The 19,444-nt window shown below is 45.3% G+C and overlaps 3 protein-coding genes and 1 non-coding gene across 6 annotated transcripts in view; 2 read left to right on the top strand and 2 right to left on the bottom strand.

Moving 5' to 3' along the window:
* Positions 1-3: 3 nt before the first annotated feature.
* Positions 4-1,657, bottom strand: LOC139770799 (probable oligoribonuclease). Its single transcript, XM_071703005.1, has 5 exons — positions 1,163-1,657; positions 794-870; positions 562-723; positions 266-486; positions 4-163 (listed from the first exon to the last, which is right to left on the bottom strand). Exons 1-5 carry the CDS (start codon positions 1,230-1,232, stop codon positions 40-42), a joined length of 654 nt encoding a protein of 217 aa, XP_071559106.1. The 5' UTR covers positions 1,233-1,657; the 3' UTR covers positions 4-39.
* Positions 1,658-1,942: 285 nt separating this feature from the next.
* Trnar-ccu (transfer RNA arginine (anticodon CCU)) lies at positions 1,943-2,015 on the top strand. Its single transcript has one exon. It is a non-coding gene; the product is annotated as a tRNA-Arg (tRNA).
* Positions 2,016-2,747: 732 nt separating this feature from the next.
* Positions 2,748-7,061, bottom strand: Asns (asparagine synthetase). Of its 2 annotated transcripts, none has more exons than XM_071702998.1 (11): positions 6,896-7,061; positions 5,649-6,024; positions 5,320-5,571; positions 5,093-5,218; positions 4,784-5,020; positions 4,521-4,695; positions 4,165-4,394; positions 3,950-4,077; positions 3,460-3,749; positions 3,091-3,325; positions 2,748-3,000 (listed from the first exon to the last, which is right to left on the bottom strand). In XM_071702998.1, exons 3-11 carry the CDS (start codon positions 5,443-5,445, stop codon positions 2,853-2,855), a joined length of 1,695 nt encoding a protein of 564 aa, XP_071559099.1. In that variant the 5' UTR covers positions 5,446-5,571; positions 5,649-6,024; positions 6,896-7,061; the 3' UTR covers positions 2,748-2,852. The 2 variants fall into 2 exon arrangements, with proteins under 2 accessions (XP_071559099.1, XP_071559100.1); XM_071702999.1 differs by having other exon boundaries at positions 5,320-5,568.
* A 133-nt stretch (positions 7,062-7,194) lies between these two features.
* Snf4agamma (SNF4/AMP-activated protein kinase gamma subunit) overlaps positions 7,195-19,444 on the top strand; it is a 47,789-nt gene continuing 35,539 nt past the window's right edge. Inside the window, exons 1-3 of one of the 2 annotated variants that reach the window (XM_071702993.1) lie at positions 7,195-7,481; positions 15,596-16,324; positions 16,969-17,576. In XM_071702993.1, the coding sequence (XP_071559094.1) occupies positions 15,604-16,324; positions 16,969-17,576 (1,329 nt within the window). In that variant the 5' untranslated portion in view covers positions 7,195-7,481; positions 15,596-15,603. Of the gene's footprint in view, positions 7,482-8,376; positions 8,397-15,595; positions 16,325-16,968; positions 17,577-19,444 lie in introns of those variants that run through there. The other variant, XM_071702992.1, reaches the window with a different exon arrangement.

Below are 19,444 nucleotides of genomic sequence, written 5' to 3'. Positions count from 1 at the left end.
AAATGAACGACATGTCCATTTTTATTATAAACTTTACGTTTATGATACAAACAGATTTTTCCTATAATAATGAAGCTCGTTCAGACTGTCTTTTATGTCGTCCAGAGCCCTGTGAGAATGTTGCTTTCTTGGAGCTGCTTTACTTATGTTCGGTTGCCATCTCCTAAACATAAAAGAGTTCATATTTATATATACACATTATTTTCAACTTTACAAAGAATATATATATTAACATGCAAATTATAATTGAATTATCTAAATCTACCTAGCCAATTCTTTGATTGTGCTAATGTCGATAATCCTGTAGTGCAAATGATTGTAAACCAACGGCATGTACTTCTTCAGAAATATGCTGTCCATGTAAACTGAATTTCCAGCCAACGGGCACACTCCTTTCGGGACGTGGTTCTCCAAAAAACTCAACGTCCTTTGCTGCGCTTCCTCCAACGTAGTCTTGCTCGTTCGACATTCATCGATTAAGCCGGTCTAAAATTAATTTTAACAACGATTAATGGTCATACAGTGCAAAAAGTGTTCGAGAGAAAAAGGAGATACAATTACCTTTCTGTGTTGTAACTTGCACCAATCGGACATATTCTCTAAGACTTTATCCGGCTGATTTATGACAATGTTCAAGTAATCGCTCGCGAGCTTTAGCTGTTCGTCAGTTACGAAGCACGCAATTTCCAAGATATGACACGTTTCCACCTCTAGCCCCGTCATCTGAAAAATCCAGTTCCTTTTAATTCGCTCCCTTCTTCGCGTCGTTAGACAACTCGCAGCAATTGCTCACCTCCATATCGAGCCAGACAATGTGCCTCTCGTTTTTAACTTCGTTTCGCGTTTCCACCGGGGTCGAGGTTGCATAATCTGTGCATAATGGAATATACGTTAGGGTCGAAATCACTGTTCACAGTATTTGACAGATTTCAATGATTTAAGAAAAAAACTAATATAAATCTAATATAAACAAATAGGTAATTTATATACCTATTTATTTGTATAAATAAATATATAATAGATATACAAAATAAATAGATTTAAGACAAAGCTAATATATAAATATATAAATAAATACAGATGTGTAAGATTGGGTATTACGCAATCCTCAAGTTTTCAAGCGTGCATTTCTTCAAGATTTATATGATAATCATGTAATTACCGTTTAAACAGCGTCGAGCCCCGCGATACAGGTACCTGGAAAGAAATCCAGTAGCGCGCGCAGTGATCATATTCGTCGACTTAGAACCAACCTAACTTTATCGTACACACGTTGCGGGATGTAGGTAGAACAATAAAAGCGTATAAATTCATTAAAAGAATCAAACAAATTTAAAAGAACAGCATAATTCAAATAAGGGGGAATCAGGAAGTTTCGTGTCAAAAAACTGGGGCAATCAGTTGGAGACCCGGCGATAGGACCTAACCTATCCCAGATATATTTAAAAAAAAAAGCGAGATGTATTGCATGCAGGAGGATTATGAAATTGCTCGTGCTACGCCCCTTGATAGAAAAATGCCGATCATTCGCAGCGTCGAAAATAAATCTGCGGTTAACAACAACGTGATAAACTTTTAAAGGGCGCTGAGAAACAGTTGGGCCGCACGTGAGACCGGTGACTCCGGTCCTCCGGTGAGACTCGCGCGCAGCAAGCGAATTGACCAATCACAGCTGACATTTCGGAGGCGGCCGCCCACGCTCTCGAGAGATCTCGATTGCGATTGGTCGACTCGCTCGCTGCCTCCGTTTCTCCGTGCGTCATGGCTTTTTAACGATACGTAAAGGAAAAATCCGTTGTCTCGCCCCTTTTCTCGCGAGATGACGATCCGATCTTTGCATGTGACACGTACTTGTGTATATTTTCCTTTTTGTACTCCCGTTTTCCGTGGAAGCGGGAATGTCCATAATATGTACCCTTGCAAGGCGGAGTGAACGTCAATAGCCCCTGTGGCCTAATGGATAAGGCATCGGTCTCCTAAACCGGGGATTGTGGGTTCGAGTCCCACCAGGGGTATGATTGCTTTTTACGATTCTAATTTTTCTTTTTTCTTTTTTTTTTTTTTAATTAGTCTGAAGGAGATCCTAAAAGCCGTCTGTATTGCCGATCAGACGCGACTTTTTTTAAAACGAATTAATTAATTTTTGTATTTGGTTATACAGATTTAAAAATCCATTTTTAAAGTTAAAGTATTATATGCACTAATGCACCCTATGGTAAATATATTCTAGTACTCTTCCGTACGGAAATTGCACGTACACATTCACTTTAATCGTTTTTTTTTATACATATCTTTTTTGCTAGGTGTCTAAGCCTAATTCTGAGAACGGTATGTTATTTCTTCATGTAATCCACTCTCCACGCCACATCGGTCTCATTTTGTACAACAACAAATTGTAGAATTTTTATATGAAGCAAATGTGTGTTGTCTTAGAGAGTAGGTAACGAAGATCCGCATTTCTGAAATTATTTTCCTTCTCGACCGGCGTGGAAAGTGTATCGGTGCGTGTACTTTAATTTTGGAGGATTTTTAAATTTATAAAGCTAATAAGAAGATGCGTATTTTTAAAAAATTCGGTATTACAGACGACTTTAGGATCCTCTTAATTGAGAAGAGTTGCAGAGAAGGTAAATCGTTGACATTAACGCATTTGGAATTTATATAAACATCTTGCTTGCAGAAGTTACGTTTTCCGAGATCGTTCGTATTTTATCTAATCGCAAATATGTACGGAATGAGACTAAATATTCAATAAAAAGACCTAATAAGATCTTTATTAATATCTCAATATATTTGACATAATAAACGTAGTATACATATATTATATATAACGTTTTTAATTTCTCTCTTTTTTAAGTTTTAAGCCAATTTTCTTCCTTTGCAGCGTAATGCTTAATAAATCGTGCAGATGGGTCAGTAATATTTTTCACCCAGCGTGGCATCCAGAAGTAAGGTGTAAAATTCTCCGCTTGCCCCTCGTAATGCGACTCGAAAACACGTCTAACGAAAGCAAAGAAAAAACGTAATACATTATCCAGTTCGGTCGAACGATAAGAAGTTTACTCACTAAAGATATCTCTATTCCATTACCTGTAGTAGTATGCTTCCTTCGTTTTCGGTGTGCAATGGGGATACTTAGTACCAGCGTTTTCCAAGTCCTCGTTAGAAACACGATCTTCTACGATCTCTTGGATTACTTGGAAAAGAGATTTCTTTATGGAAGCGACGCCGTCACTGAACGCTTCTTTATGCCTCCAAAGTATATTGTCGGGCAGTAAACCAGTCCCATCGAACGCAGATCGTAACAAATGCTTTTCAATTCCACCTGTGCACATATGAATACGATGTATACGTAGTATTTATTCTCTATCACGCCAAAACCTTTATTCATGTACAAATTAATAATTTAATCTATAGCATCTATCGTTTGTAACAATATTTAAGTGACCATTGCTCTACCTTGCGGTTGTCTACTCTCAGGGCTCAACGACAGATAATAGTTGGTAAACTGAAGATCTAAGAATGGGACTCTGAGCTCCAAACTGAAGGCACTGGTTGTTCTATCCGCTCTTAAACCATCATATAAATATATGTCATGTAACAATCTAAGAGATTCGTTGTGCGCGTCTCTCGCATTAGGTGCATCTCTGAAGTAAATGTAGCCTTGCGCCAGCTCATCCGCACCTTCTCCGCTAAAGATCACAGTTGTCTCGGTGTTTTGTTTTATATATTTCGAAAGGAGGTACATCCTATAAGTAAAGTTTCAATATCATGTACAGAACGTTCCGTCATTATGGTAGTTAATTAATTTTGATCTAAAAGAAAGCAAGAAGAAAAAGAAAAGGAATTACATGCAAATTTGTCCTTTCCTATGACTTTCAAATTTGTAATATTGAATAGTTTGGAAGCTTAAATCACAAATTGGATGCTGACTAATAAAGTGTTTTACCCAATGGAAGCGCGAATAGTGGTAATGTCATATGTTTCTAAAGAATATATAACATCGTTCAGTACATCGATTACATCTTGCTGCGTGAAGGTAACTTCGTGATGTTTAGTCCCGATGTGGTGTGCAACCTGTTACATAAGAAATCTCTTATCCTTCATGCAATTGCCAATGGTGAAAGATAAGAGAAGTATGAAAGTATGAAAGCTTCCACGAACCTGTCTAGCAGCGATGATATCTGGACTATCACCCATACCTATCGCGAAGCTCTGTATTTGATACGGCAGTTTGTTTTCCTTCGCAAGTTTCACCAATAAAGCGGCGATCAAGCTCGAATCTAATCCACCCGACAATAGACACCCTATCTGTCTATCGGTCATTAATCGTTTTTCTACGGCTCCTGAGAGCAGCTTTCGGATGTTGCCAGGAACATCTTTCGGATTCAAAGCTGCAATAAATAAAGCATTACTAAATATCCCTGTACTTTCGGTGTACATATTGCGCGATTAAATAAATAATAGATCAATTAATAGATCAATTTTATACCATAACTGAATATCATAATTTATCTCACCATCCCAAGGGATATACGAGTGGAAAGAAGGTTTGCCGCCGGGTTTGTGATAACGGGAGCTCTCCAAAAGCTTTGTTCGACCATCGTCCAAAATTTCATATATCTCATAATGTCCTGGAGGAAATGGCTCTAATGTCCATTTGCCAGTTACGTGTTTGGATATTGCCATCAGACCCTAAAACGTATAGTTGTTCTAAGTGCTATTTATAATTAACAGAAAATTTAATAATCAGGAAAGAAATAATCTGCTTGTCAAAATGCACCTTGCTCTCCGAACAGATGGCCAGTTGCCCATTTTCTGAACGCAATCTAAACAGTGGTCTTACACCGTACGGATCCCTGGCTATTAGTATCCTCCTGTTTAAGACGTCCATCAAACAAAATGCGAACACCCCGTCCAGACTTTGAGCGACATTGTTAGCGCCGGCGTAGTTATACATATGCATGATCACTTCCACGTCGCACTTAGTGGCGTACTCGAAATCATGTTGTTTTCGCAACTGCAACGTTACATTATTTTTTTTTACTCATTTCGATAACACGAGGCAGATAGCGAGGAAGCGATACGTTACATTATCCCAATTATATATTTCTCCGTTGCACAGGAGGAACAGATGCGGATGTTTGAGTATCCTCATCGGCTGCATTCCGTAGAGGCTGTCGACGATGGCCAGCCTGTGGAATCCCAGATATCCATTCTGCAAAATAAAATAAAAATTAAAAAAAAAAGAAACATCAAAACGAATAACTTGCGCGACGAATGAAGCGAGGGTTTGAAATAAGCTCCAAAAGCTCTTACCTTGACTCTATTGTCGAACTCTATTTTAAATGCCTCCGGCCCGCGGTGCGATATCTTCTTGAAGTTCTCGCAGATGCAGGTCAAGGGCTGCTTGTCCAGCCCGAACAATGCCCAGATTCCGCACATCTTGCCGGGAGAGCGGTTTGCCAACGTCGGCTGCCTTTGATGCCACGTGCGCACACGATCGGGCCGCGTGTCGCGAGAGACGTGCGAGAGACCTATCGGAGCCCCGAGCGAGATATTTAATTGCTACTGAAAGAGAAAGCGAGAGTCAGCGTTTATCTTCGATGACGCGATAAAATAACATTTATATAAATAACGAATTTTACTTGATTTCTCGAGGTACAAGGTACAACTTGGCTCCGAACGCAGATGATCACTCGTACAAGCGAAACGTTCGCTACCGTCGGCCACTGTACCACCACTGCCGTCAATTTGCCGGCCCGCGCTTTATATATGGCTCCCAATCAGTGACTCGGTGATTCTTTAATGCGATTGGTTTATACACTTCGAGCCGACGAGGAGCTAAAGGCAGGAACCAATCATATTTGAATGAATAACTGAGCGCTTCCTGAGCTCCTTCCTTTTCCGAATGCAGCCCATCGGCCATCGCTGTGCGCTTCATCGCGTTTAATTCTGATGCAACAGCCGTGCGTCGTTGAACGAGGCGGTGGGATAGAAGTCGGATAAGTCGACCGGCAATACCTGGTAATGATAAGCAAGAACCGTAACAATTATTATAAGTTCTCATATTTCCAAGCGATCGTCTTTCATCATCGAGTGACGCTTCGCAAGTATAATACGTTTGATCTGTGAGCTCAACGTTTGAAAAAAAACCTAAGCCGAAGACGATATCTTATCATATTTTAAAATTGATGACTTTGATAAACGCCGGAAATAAATAATTATTTCCGCGATATCGTTGAGAAAATAGCATCGCCGACTTTAACTATGATATGATTTTGAAGGAACGCTAACAGATACGACGGAAAGAATATTGGTTTACAATTATATTAAAGAGGAAAAGAACAAATTATAAAATTTTCTTTATTATTAGCATCAATTATTTTATCTGAATTTTTCTGAAAAAAAAAAACGTTCCAATTCGTATGAAAAAAATCTTAAAATTCTGAGAAAGTCTTAAAGTTTTCCAAGAAATTTTGTAATACGAAAAATTCTGGGACTAAAATTTTCCATCAAGAGTACCAAGAGATCCAGTCCAAACCGTAAATGTCGTTTTTCTCTCTAATTGATTGTATGTACATACAATCATATCGGCCCTGTTTCCGCTTATTATCACTGTTAAAATTACAGGATGTTTCTACAATGCGTAATTACACGAAATTATCAAGAATTCAAGTAAATTCGCGGAGTTCCAGGGACTCCGATGAGTCCGAGCGTCGTCGATAATAGAGTTTCTCTAATAAGATCGAGTCGCGACAATTATTTATAGAGGGACTCTAGTCGATAAGGCAGCGGCGCGCCGTCGCCGATAAAAGAGGTAACGATCGGTCGGTGGTGCCGCGCGCCGCCTTCGGCGACGGTGGCGGCGCGCCTCCTCTCCTTTCCGGTCTACCTTCTTTCCATTCGATCCCGTTTCTCTCTCTCTCTCCGCCGAACGGCCGAAGACGCGGTCTCCCCCGCACGCGTATTTTCGCGCGTGCTCCGCTACTCCGCCAGGCCAGGCGCGAGGGGGCCCCCGGCCCCCGCTGGTGTCCCGTCGTTCCGGATGCAGCTGGCGCGTCGCTCGCGTCGGGTGTGTCGTAATCGTGCTGCCGAGCCGTGCCACCGCGGGACGAACGCGGACGACGCGGACGCGGACGCGGCGGACGGCGGACGACGCATACTCGCCGCCGGTAGCTCGTGAGCGGAGCGCGGGGTGGTAGCGCGGCGGCCAGCCAGAGGCGGTGGAGGCGGTCGGAACGGCGTTGATGGCGGTGGCGGCAGTGGCGGCGGCGGCGGCGGTACGACTCAGCTGGTTCCTCATAGACTCGTCTTGAATGCTGCCGAGGACGCGGCGCGCGGGACGACGCGACGGACGACGACAGTCGGCGTTCGCCGGTGCTCCGAGGAGGATGCGCGTCGTACGTTGCCGGCCGTGTCACGGCCTATAGGCGCGTGGCATCATAGCCCGCTCCCCCTCCTCTTCCCCCCCTCAATAGGTAGGTGTATTTTGCCTAGTGTTTGCTGCTGTTGCTCCGAGTGTGTCCGAGTGCGCGAGTCCGCGGAGGTGCGAAACGAACAATTCGGTCGTCAGCGAGGAACCGAGGAAACGAGAGAGATAAAGAGAGAGAAAGAGAACGTCTCTCTTTCGAGGTTAGAGGCTAATATGGTGTTTCGGGCCATCAGGGCCCCGCTCGACGACAGTGCCTGATCCAAAAGTTCCGACATATAGAAATTTATACGCGTACGCCGTTACGTTTTATCCGTCCGGCGGTGAATTCTCGCGTGTCCGCTCGCGACCGGCCGGTCGATATCTCCTCCGGCGGACGACGGAGTGGCGGTAGGTCCGCCGCCGCTCCGGAAAAGACACGAGGACTAGGACGTGCCAACACAACGCGGGACGCTTCCGCTCGCGCAGTCTGTCAGCCTGTCCGCGCCTCGCCACTCGCCGCCCCTCGTCGCCGTCGTCTTCGTCGTTCGCGTCTCGGTCTCGGAGGCGCGCGCGCGCGCGCGCGCGCGGCTGTCGGCTGTCGCTCGCAGCGGGAGGCGACACGGCGTCGTTGCTCTCGACGTTGCGAGAGACCTAACCTCCACCAGCGCGCGCGCGCGCGCGCGCTGCGTGCGCGCGAATCGAGCGCGAGTGCGAATGCGAGCGCGAGGAGGATCGATCGACCTGGTGGCCATCCCGGGGCGACCGGCACGTAGGAATCTCCCGTCGGTGCGACTCGCGTAAAATCGGAGCCGCCGGAGCTCCGACCGTGCCCCTCGTGCCCTCCCTCCCCCCCCCCTTGCGAGGGCGAGAAGCCGGCCGAGGAGAACGAGGACGATCGTCCGCGGGGGATCCCCCCCCCCCGTTTATGAATTGACGACGACGTCGGGGAGTCCGTCTCGATCGATCACGCTCCGAGCCTAAGGTAACGAATAATATACGGGATAACATATGACATAATTGACATATGACAAAGCGGATTGTAAGTACATTGTGATTCTGTCTCTCTCTCTCTCTTTCTCTCGAGTCTCTCGGCTCCGTCCTGCCGACCGTTACGACCGCGACGTCGGACGTTGGCATTGATTCGTCGCGTTTATCGATTATACCCCGCTTAATTATCGTAACACGTGGCTGCGGCTCGCGTGCGCCAGCCGCGAGCCTCACGAGGGCCGCGTAGGCGGACGGGCGGACGTTTCCTCTTTTCGGAGCCGTCGGGACGCGCGCCCCGTCACCGTCGGCAGGCGTGCCCCTTTTGCGTGCGTTAACGTTTCAATTTCGACCCACGTATAAATGTTTTAACTCGTGTCGCCTTTCGTTTTGCCGCGTGTTTACAATTTAGCCGGGTTTCGAGCGAACGAGGATGTACTTAGCTGTGTCCGTCCGCGAGCTTCCGTGAAACGCTAGAATTGTTACTACTCTGTGAGAAACTCGATTATTTAAACTTATCTGTTCATCGGGCTGAATCTTGTTAAGTACCGGTAGATGTACAGGGTGCTTCAAGAAAATATTAACACTTTTTAGCAAGATATCATAGTAACAAATGTATTTTAGAAAAGAATATAATTAGTTTATGTAAAGGCTTACAAAGAATCAAACTCAAAGAATAAAACATATGTTAGTGGGCCATGCAGTCTTGATATATTGATAACGCATTTGGGTCTTGACATGGTTAAACATGATATAATATATCTAAAACTAAATGTATTTTGTGTTCAAACAGTCTTCGCTTGTTCACCATCGTTGCAATGTGCAGAATCTCCAGCAGAAAATTGCAAATGTGATTGCAACAATGCCCAAAGAAATGTGCTTCGGGGCTCTGGAGACCACCTGGAGAAGATACCAAGAGTGTGTTGACAATGGTGATGAACAAGTGGAGACTCTTTGGAGACAAGACGCACCGTTAAATACTGAAGAATGAAATTTCAACCTTGAGTTAAATAACATTTTGTTATTTTTAACTACTATGCGTGTAAAATGTATTATTTTAACATAAAACAGTATTATTTCAACTCCATTGTTTTAGTTAAATTAACGACATATTGAGTAGAAGCAGTGCCGACTTACAGGAATGGCTAAAAATTACTTCAATTGAATATAAATTTGGCACTACGAATTTAACAGTGTACATTTGTTGCTATGATATCTTGCGTTTATCAGTTCTGTTTTCCCAGAAACAAGATTACTTCATTTAAGTCTTAATATTTCTTTTAAGCATTCTGTATTATTCTCGTTACTACAGTTAGCACGATATTCTTAATGCAATTTTATGCATACCTATTTTTTATAAGCAAACCAAATATTAATTATATATTCGCGACAAAAACGTAGAAATAATTATATATCTTAACAGACACGCCGTCGGAACCGAACGTACAATTTCGAGGCTTGAGAAACGCGCTCGCTCTCCGAGCGCACTCTTTCACGAGTGTCGCTTATTCGCACGTGTAAACGAGTAAATAAAATATTCAAACGCTATCGCTGTTGAACTCGTAAAACTTGGTCGCGGCTCGGCTTCTAGAGAGGATTTTCCCGGAGCGCTCGCCCGAGACGCAGGTATATATCTTTAATAAGACAACACGCGAGGCAAGGTCAGGGCTTTTATTACTTTCTTGTACGTCGCGCCGAATCAATTTCCCTCCGGAGGCGACGGCTAATAATAAGGGCGCATTTATCGTCGAATAATTAATTAATAAACCGAGCTGCGCTCCGCCAAAGGCGGAGAAGAGGCGGAGGCAACGGGATCTCGCGAGACAACGGCGGGGCCGAGCGAGATCGCTGGCTCTTGTTTTATCGAAAACCCACGGCGAAAACGCAAGTGGGCGCTTTCCATTTGCATAACTTTTAACGTCACTCACGTCGACTTGAATTAGCTCGAATCGATTAACTCCCGTGTGGACGAGTGAGGAGGATTTATCACGTACATATAGAAGTCGACGCGCGCGACATACCTACCGAGGAACTTGGAGATACGTAAAATCAATGTACTTTGATTTCGTGGTGTAATTGATTAGACGTGAGCCGAACTTTAATCCTTTTATCTTAGTTAGGCACACGTGCTCGTATATAACTGTACGCTCGAAGGAATTTAATATTTATTTCCGAAGAGATTACATTTATATCCATTTTTTTAAAGACTGTGTATTTACATCGAGTTCCGTGATTTACTGAACGGCATGAATAGACTACAACGTGAATAGGTACGTGTGGAAAATAGAAGGAAAAAATGGACCAAAATCAAATTCTGCCTTTTAATGTTACTTTACTTTAATATTATTAATATATTAATATTGTATAATTATTTTATATTAAGGTAAATGTACCAATGTGCCAGGACACTTAAGACCAATGTCTGGACACCCTTATTATTTTAGTTTTTAAATAAGTATAATGCGAATTAAAATCAAAGATAAAAATATAATCCAAGAAAAATATTTTTATCTTTGATTCTTTGATTTTAATTCGCGTTATAACTTATTTAAGGACTAAAGTGATAAAAATGTCCGGACATAGGTACGTGTCCAGGCATCGGTACATTTACCTTATATCGTATTAATATATTATATTAATTTAATAAACAGAATTAGATTTCGGTCTACGTTTTCTTTTCCTTTGTTTCCTCCGACTCACTGTCAAAGCGGAGTCGCGCGCTCGCTGACACAATGACGCGGATTAAATGGAAAGCAGAAATGGAAATACGGCAAACCGGCTCGTGTCGGCCCGCACTACCAAACAGGAAGAAGCACCCAGTATTGCCGATCTTCAATGGAGCGTGATCGCTTCTACGATTATTATTGCACAACGATAGTAGCGTGAGCGGTTAGTAACGCAATCCGCGATAACGGGCGCGAAACCGCCGTCTGTGCGTAAGCGATATTGTCGTCGCTCGTTTTATTATCTGCCATCGAGACGAACGATTTTCTTGCTCGTGTACCGTGTCGACGTACGATCTCTGAATGCCCACGAGCTACGTCATTCTCGCGGAAAGGGAAAGGAGGTATGTGTTCTAAACGTGGGTATACATAGTAATTGCCGGGTGTATATCCGTCTATTTGTACCGCGGCACGATGAGTGGAAAACCCGTGCGAGAATATCAACTAATTGGTCGCAATTGTGCGTTGTGCAATCGAAAGAGGGAAGATATTTCGCGAAATAGTCGAAACAGAAAAGGGGGAAGTTGGTCGGATCGTTGGTCGCGCATCGCGTGCTGATAGTCCATTATTAATACCTATAATTGGGGAATAAAAAGATTTGTTTCGTATTAAGGGAATTTTATTAAGGTGCCTTTTCACGTTGACGCTCGACGCTCATTTTCAGCAAGCAACAATTTTCAGAAATAACATATTTTATTTATATATATATCCATAAAATATTACTTAAAGATATTACTTGAAAATAATTAATATTTTACGTATTTCGAAGTCTATGTTTGACTGGGATGAAAACAAATTCAACTTCATTTCTTTGCGAAATCACCACGTTCACCTTGTTGACGCTCATTTTCAGCGTCTCACGAATTGGCACCTTTATGTTATATTTTCAATTTTTTTAAATGTGGAGTCGTCACTTTTTCAGTCGCTCGATCGACCAACAAACAGACGGGCCGGTTGTTGGACTTTGGACTGTCCCGCACGACAGACGTTGACAATCGTAGCAACAAATACACGCGTTATTTGTTTTTCTCTCCCTAAAGGCGACATTTGCACAACTTGGCTCGACTCCGGCGAGTCCAATAACAAAGTCGTTCGCAGCGGAAACCGCCGCGGGACCGCTTCGGCGGCGCGGCAGACAACGTGGCGACGGGGATTTACCGATCAGCAACCGGACCCGCTCGCGATAACGCCTCATCCGTGAAAACTTTTGGCAACGCGTCGGCACCGACGAAATTCGCATCGTTCAGCGTTTCGCGTGCCGTTCCAAGTTTCAACTTGCGCGTATCGTAGCGGCGCGAATTCTTCGAGCGGCGAACAATCGCATTTTTGTTCGCCGATAAACGCGACGGGTTTTCGATGAGAGTAAATCGCTCGAGGAAACGACCGCTGGGAGCTCGTCGCGATGCCTCGGAAAGTTTTCGACAACTTCCCCGACGATGTACGATATATTCCTACGTTCGATCGTCATAAATCATATCTCGTTCGGTCCGGAAGGATGAATCTCTTTTCCCATCGCGCGCACGAGTTTCGCGGCTGAAGAATGTGCCAAAGATGAGATCACCCGCGCACCTGTATAAACGACACTCGCGCAAAATTCTCGGTAAAACTCTGTCGCAAACGGTGTAAACTAGTCGTATGAATAATACCCTCGATTTCAGCTGGAAGTGTCTCGCCTCTCTCTCGCTCGACAATCGCGACCCGCGATTGAGCGATATATCCTTCGCCGCGCGATTTATTTATTAATTTAATTCTCGCGAGTTTTGGAACGGAACGTAACGTAACGTTTTCGGAATGTGCTTGGCAATCGTCTGTCCTGGTTTACCAGGATCGTTGATCCTGCGGTTCCCTGGCACTTTTCCCTACGACGCTCCCGACGGATCGCTCATCCGGCTGATTCGCGCGCGGGATTCCTTCGCTCGCGCGGTCGCTTTACTCACTTGGACGATAATTGATACCGAGCACGTGCTTATACCAGTGATCGTCACGCGCTCGCGCAGCCAAGATGGATCGCCCCGTCCGCGTCGTCGTCGGCCACTTGGATGACCACGCAAAACGGCCACATAATAGCGTGTATATAATAGCGTGGATTTTATCGCGAGCCGAGACGCACACGCGATAAAATCCAGGCGAGGCGCTCTACGAAATCCCGCGTCGGAGGCGCGTCTCGTCATAGCGGATTAATTACCGCGTTCTCATTATCGCCCCACCTTTGTATCTTTATTAGATAACTGGTAAAACGCCGGCAATAACCAGCGACCAGCTGGATATCAATGTGCAGTGGCAATCTCATCGCGAAAACTGACCTCGCGTAGTTAGTTTAGAATCTCTACTCGTTTAGTGAGTCACGAGACAAGGCAAACCGACTATAATTTATATGGTTTACTGTAGAGGAGGCATTATAGATGCCTGTGACTTTATTACGACCACTTATTTCGCTCAGCTTCTTTTCTCGCCTTGTCGTTTGCGTAATATCGTGACGGAAGAGCGCCGAGAAGAGAGCCAAGATAAAATACGTATATTTTTCTTCAACGTAGACGTAGCCACGGTAACAATTAATCTCTCGAAATGTTTGCCGGAGTTATCGAGGCCACGTCGTGGCTGATGAAACGATCGTACGAGATAAAAGGGGGATTTTTCAGGCTTGAGATCGGTTTGGAGATTTTTCGTTAACGGACGATTCGTCGCGATGAGCGATGGAGCCGAAGGTAGTAAATCACGATCGTTTAGCGTGCGGGGTTACACGCTTAAAGGGTTCACCGCGTACGACACGACGACGGTGGGCGTCGACCTTGAATCAGCTGTTTGCTCTCAATGCCGACGAGTATATTAATACACCGCGTGTCCTGTGTAAAAGACATTGTACTCCCGGGTCGCGTGGCAACGTTTCGTGAACCTGCCTGCCGTGCGCGTTACCGTGTAACAAATACCTCCGCGAAAGTTGCCCCTCCGAAAACACCTGTTGATCGAAGCGCGAATAATTTCGATAAATGTTTTTTCGCGTTAAGAAAAAGAGGAACCTTTGTGTAAAAGCGCTCGCGCGTCGCAGTTAGAAGTTTGTAATAAGGGGGGTGTGATATTTACGAAAGAAAATTGTACGAAAGAACAAATGTTTATTTTTAAATATATACGAGATATAAAGTATATAATATATTATAATATATAACATATAATATATAGTTGTGACGAGAGATTTATAATTTGACATTTTTCTATTAAAAGCGACATTTGCGAAAATAGAAAAAATGTCAAGTGTAATTATAAATCGACCAATATTTGACAAAATGTTAATAATTATATTTGACATTTTTCTATTTTCGCACTATTTTCCATTATTATCGCGTAGAAATTCCATTATTAACGCAGCGAAATCGCGATCGTGCCAAGCGGAGCAGAATCGGTTATTATCAGATTTTTGTAGAAATATAGAGAGGGGACGGATGTAATAGCGCGGCATACGTCGTGACAATAATTGTCGCGGTAACTCCAGTAGCGGATTTCCCAGTTTTATACATTGTTTTCGTGACATTTTGCCGCGTGGCGTGTGATAAGACCCAGCGGTGAATTTCCTCCGTGATACTTCCGAGATAAGACGTCGATATAAAATCGCGTTTATCGGCACTCCACGGGACATTGTACCACGACAATACCGTTTTTAATTCTGCTTTTCTCTTTTCTATTATTAAAATGTGTCGCGTAGGGATAAAGGGGCGAAGAAAATGTACGATATACCTAAAATTAAAAGTTAGAAACAAAAGTATTTAATTATCTTCCTCTCTTTCCCTCCCTCCCTTCCTTCTCTCTTACTTTCTCTCTTTTGTTTTCTCTCTTTCGCTCGAGAATCGCGGGAGTCGGAGAGAAAAATGATCAACGATAAAACGATTTTTTTCTCAACTTCGGTCGCTCGCTCGCTCGCTCGCGCGAGAGGTTTCACATGATCTGTCACGTGTCTACGTCTGCCAGGCCGCTCGGATCGGGTCCACGAGCCGAATAGCGTTTTACGTCACGCGCCAGCACGCGGTAAACAAGCAATTCGCGCGCGACGGAGGCCTGGCGTCCGGCCAAAGAGCCGCTAAAGTTCCATCCGCTATTCCTCTTCGTCTTACGCGATTTTACGTACTCGCAGACGCTGCTCACGCCCGGCCCGCCGGTCGCCCCGAATCGAATCGCGCTTCGCGAAGCCATTATTTTAATTGCTCCGCTTCTCCGCAATTCGGTGCACATCCTCGGGATGTGCTCTCGGATGTGATCTCGGAGAGAAACTGTAGACGATGCGTGTGTGTGTGTATATGGAATAGGCGCTATTGGGCGCTATGTCGCTGGCGCATTGCGGTAAGCGGTAGGTACGCGCTCTATTTCGCCGATCGCATCGACGCGACGTAGCTAGCGTACGTGTGTGTGTATGGGGAAACTACTATGAGAGGCGGGAGAAGCCGACCTTGCGCGCGGGAGCGATAATTCTCGCCTTCTCTTTCAGCTTCCTCGATGGAGGGCACCGGTAACGACAAGCAGAACGAGTCGGACGAGTGCGACGTAAACGGGGACAATAGGAAGCGGGATGACGACGATTCGACCGGGCAGGAGGACGTCGAGCGTAAGATGAAGGCGGAGGACAAGCGCGAGTCCCTGGAGAACATGAATCTGAAGAACGAGATGAAGACGCTGAAGAAGACGCTGTCGGCCGACGACGAGGAGGCCGACGAGGAGGACGAGGGGAGCAAGGGGTCCGTCGACGAGGAGGAGCGCAAGGAGACGCGGACCGGCGCGGACGAGAAGAAGGTGCAGGAGCTGTCGTCCAGCGACAGCACCTCCACCAGCACCACCGACGACGAGTCCGAGACCAGTTCGGAGGACAAGACGGAGCCGTCCAAGCCGGAAACGGCCCCGACGACGCAAACGGAAGTGACTTCGCGGGAGGAGACTTCGAAGGAGAGCACGTCCAAGAACGAGGACATGACGGACGACAGCGATATCGAGGATGATCTGGTCTCGGCGATCAATTACAATACCATCACATCCTTGGCGGCGCTCAAGGATATGTTACAGTCCTCCGGGGAGGACTCCGACGGAGTGGACAGTTTCTTTCACCATTATTTCCTGTCGCATGTAAACCGGCTGCCGTCGAGGAACCAGACGCACAGCCCGTATCCCTGGGGTAGGAGATTGTCGGAGTGCCGGGAGGAGGACGAGTACGAGACCGAGGAAGGTAAGAGAAAGCGTTCTCTCTCTCTTTGTTATTATCACGAGCCCACGAGGAGAGTTAATTACCCCCGGATCGAACCCGGATTCCGGCGGACAATTACCGAGAAAAGCGTGCGGTTACGAAATATAAGCTATTGCGAGGAGCTCGTCCAATGAGAGCTAAGATTAGCTTAGCGTGTTCGCGTTTGGCAACGCACGGCGCGAAAAGTCACTCCACTTAGGTAACGATCGCTTAAACGTATTTAGAGCGCGTTTCTCTCCTGTTTCTCCTCTCTGGAGCCTCGAGATATGATCCTTGACCGTTCACGAGAACACGATCGCTCTTGATACATGAAATATCAAAATGTTCGCCATGTTATTTATTCCGCGCGTTTCCTTAGTCGCGTTACAATGAGTATTTATAATTTGACATTTTTCTATTCTTGTAAACGTTGCTTTTAATAATTTAACGGCAACGATCGCGATGTTTTATCGACGCGCAATAATCTTGTCGCGTCGTCATGAATTTTCCGACGATCCAACGGGGTCACAGACGCGCCTTTGTGCCACTCCTCGACCTTGGGGCTCCACGCGTGAATCGGATAAACGGAGAGCCTTGTCGCGTTTCCATGGCGTTGCAGGAGCCTAGATCTCTGATGACTTTTGCAGGGAAGAACGTCGATAGCCCGAGCGTCGACAGCAAGAAGGACACGTCGAAGGCGCAGGTCGAGAAGACCGACAGCGTTTCCTCGAAGACGTCGAAGGCGTCGAGCCCGTCGTCCTCGGAGAATTCCAGTTCGGAGAAGATCGACGAGAAGTCTCTGGCGACGTCCAGCGTGTCGGACGCGAAGCCACCGTCGCCGTCGTTAACGGCGACAACGACGACGACGTCGACGACGACGACGACGACGACGACGATGACGATAACGGGCGCGACCGCGGCGACGACGACGACGACGACGGTCGCGACGTCAGTCGGTAGATTCACCACGTCCACCGTGACGTCGCCGACGTCGACGACGAAGCCTCCGCTACGAAGGCGACATACCACCGGCCCGGGCATGACCTTCCCCGCTACCGATCCCCCTTCGTATTCCGCCAGCATGACCTTTTCGAGGACCAGCCCGTTGCCCAGCCCGCATTTCGACAAGCGGTTCTTCGACAGCAGCCTGATCGAGATGAAGAGCCAGGCGAGCAGTACCAGCACCCTCGATTACGACTCCACGGAGGAGGTGTGGGTGCGCAGGATGGATTTCTTGCAGGAGAGGAAACGGCGGGTGAGTGAGCTATTATCTCGAGTATTAACCCGGGCGATATTAACGGGACGCGCCGACAATTTTGCCGCTTAATCGAATACGACTAAAGTTTAATGAACTGCCGTAACTATTCGATATTGCAACAATATCGTGTTGTTCGTGTTGGAGAAGTGGAAAAAGCTTCTTGAGTAAATTTGCTGCTAAATTAAAGTAATATAATATAGAAACAAATGTCTCGTTATGGCGAAATAATTTGCGAATTGAGAGAAACTACACTTAGCAAATAAAATTAGTTTCTTTGCAATTCTTTTTTTTTGCCGTCAATATGTTATACGGTATGTATTTAAAAAAAGAAAGCATTTTTAAATGAAACTCGAAATGTGTAATTGCTCAAATGAATTGGACATTTGAAATATCCGAGCACGAAAATATTTTATAAAGAGCGACTGTCGCTCTAAAATTATCGAGCCAATATTACTTGATAATGTAATTCATTTATTGATAAAAAAAAGCAAAAAAGCATCTTTTTTAACACACCGTGTGTACTCAATTGATGTAACGTGCACAAAATGTGCTGTGCCGACAAACTTTGTGCAGGTTTTTATTTCGAGGAGAACACTGGCCTTCAGTCGAACGAAATCGTGCCGTTTTCGTACGTTGTCCCTTTAAGGATCGAAGAACCAACGACATGTGGACAATCGCGCCTCGTCGGCGTCGGCGTTCCATTTGCCCCGTCTATAATTGCACCAATTAACCAATTGCCGCGTAGTAGAAGCGGTCCCGTAAATTTGTTTACAGCGATCCCCCAGCCGGTCGATTCTTGCGAAAGCGGATCGCACGAGTAATCCCATCGTTTATTCGCGAATCGCTCATTGTTTCCACCTCGATTGCGCCACGATTATTCGTCAGTTGTACGTCAACAAAACGAAATTGGATTCTTCGTTGTCGTCATTGTCGTCGTGTTTGCGCGCGTTCCCCCGGGCAATGTTTTATTAAAAAATATACGCTTATTAAAACGCTCAGTGATACGTACGCGTCGTTATTATTGCACAAATGGGTTAAAAAATTCGTGTAGTCCTGAATATTTTCTCGACGGTATTGTTCGTTTGTCGGTCTACTTCTTTTCCTCTACTTTTTTTCCGCCCAGTGCGTCATTGTGCCTGCTGGGTAAGGTTCTTGCATTTTTATAAGCGCGTTCCTTTTGCATGTCGAGTGGCACAGATCGTGAAATCATCATTGCGAAGATATTCGCTATTAGAGCGCGTAGCCTCCGTAAATAGCAGGTCAAAAACTTGATCGCCCATATAAAAAAAAAAAATAATCGATTGCAAAGAGAAAACTTGAAGACTTCTGCTTCTTCAACTCTTTCTTCTTTCTCTCTTCCGAAAGTGGATTATCTTGACGAGTTGACGTAACAAAGTTCCTTCCCGAAGGAACAATCGACGAAGAAACGAGTCGAATACGGGAAATATAACGATTGCGAATTTCCGATTATTTTCGCGGTAGACGCAAGTGATTCTCGCACGATCGTTTTGATTGTTTTATTTCCGTGGCCGTTTGAGAGTGACGAAGGGAAAGACTGGATCATGTGTTTCTAAATGTCGTATCGTCTGCCCCAGATCTCCCGATGCGGCTCTAACGTCTCACGGAAGGGGTGAGGCGAACTGGTACAAGGCTTCCTTTAAGCTCTATCGATTTACTCGAAAGAGAAATTGTTACCGATGCTCGCGATGGAGAGGTCTTATGACGAATATAGACAGTTTGATGTGTCCAGTCCACCGTCCTCGTGCGTGTCCTCGCCCATAGGAAATATTGGAACAATATTAATTGGAACAACGGAGCGCACTCGAACGTCTTACGTCAAAGCTCGGACACTATTTTCTACGTTT

Source organism: Temnothorax nylanderi, unplaced genomic scaffold, assembly GCF_030848795.1.
Source record: "Temnothorax nylanderi isolate EJ_2023f unplaced genomic scaffold, tnyl_v1.0 TNYL_tig0033_pilon, whole genome shotgun sequence".
Taxonomy (NCBI): Eukaryota; Metazoa; Arthropoda; class Insecta; order Hymenoptera; family Formicidae; genus Temnothorax; species Temnothorax nylanderi.
Note: the sequence above shows the minus strand (reverse complement) of the source record. Positions and strands in the feature narration are given on the sequence as shown.

Coding starts and splice junctions, on each gene's coding strand:
- Asns (XM_071702998.1), bottom strand. CDS start 5,445: ATGTGCGGAATCTGGGCATTGTTCGGGCTGGACAAGCAGCCCTTGACC. Junction 4,696..4,783: donor CCATCTGTTCGGAGAGCAAG/GTGCATTTTGAC, acceptor TATACGTTTTAG/GGTCTGATGGCAATATCCAA. Junction 4,078..4,164: donor ATATCATCGCTGCTAGACAG/GTTCGTGGAAGC, acceptor CTTATGTAACAG/GTTGCACACCACATCGGGAC.
- LOC139770799 (XM_071703005.1), bottom strand. CDS start 1,232: ATGATCACTGCGCGCGCTACTGGATTTCTTTCCAGGTACCTGTATCGC. Junction 871..1,162: donor GGCTCGACGCTGTTTAAACG/GTAATTACATGA, acceptor CATTATGCACAG/ATTATGCAACCTCGACCCCG. Junction 487..561: donor GCAAGTTACAACACAGAAAG/GTAATTGTATCT, acceptor AATTAATTTTAG/ACCGGCTTAATCGATGAATG.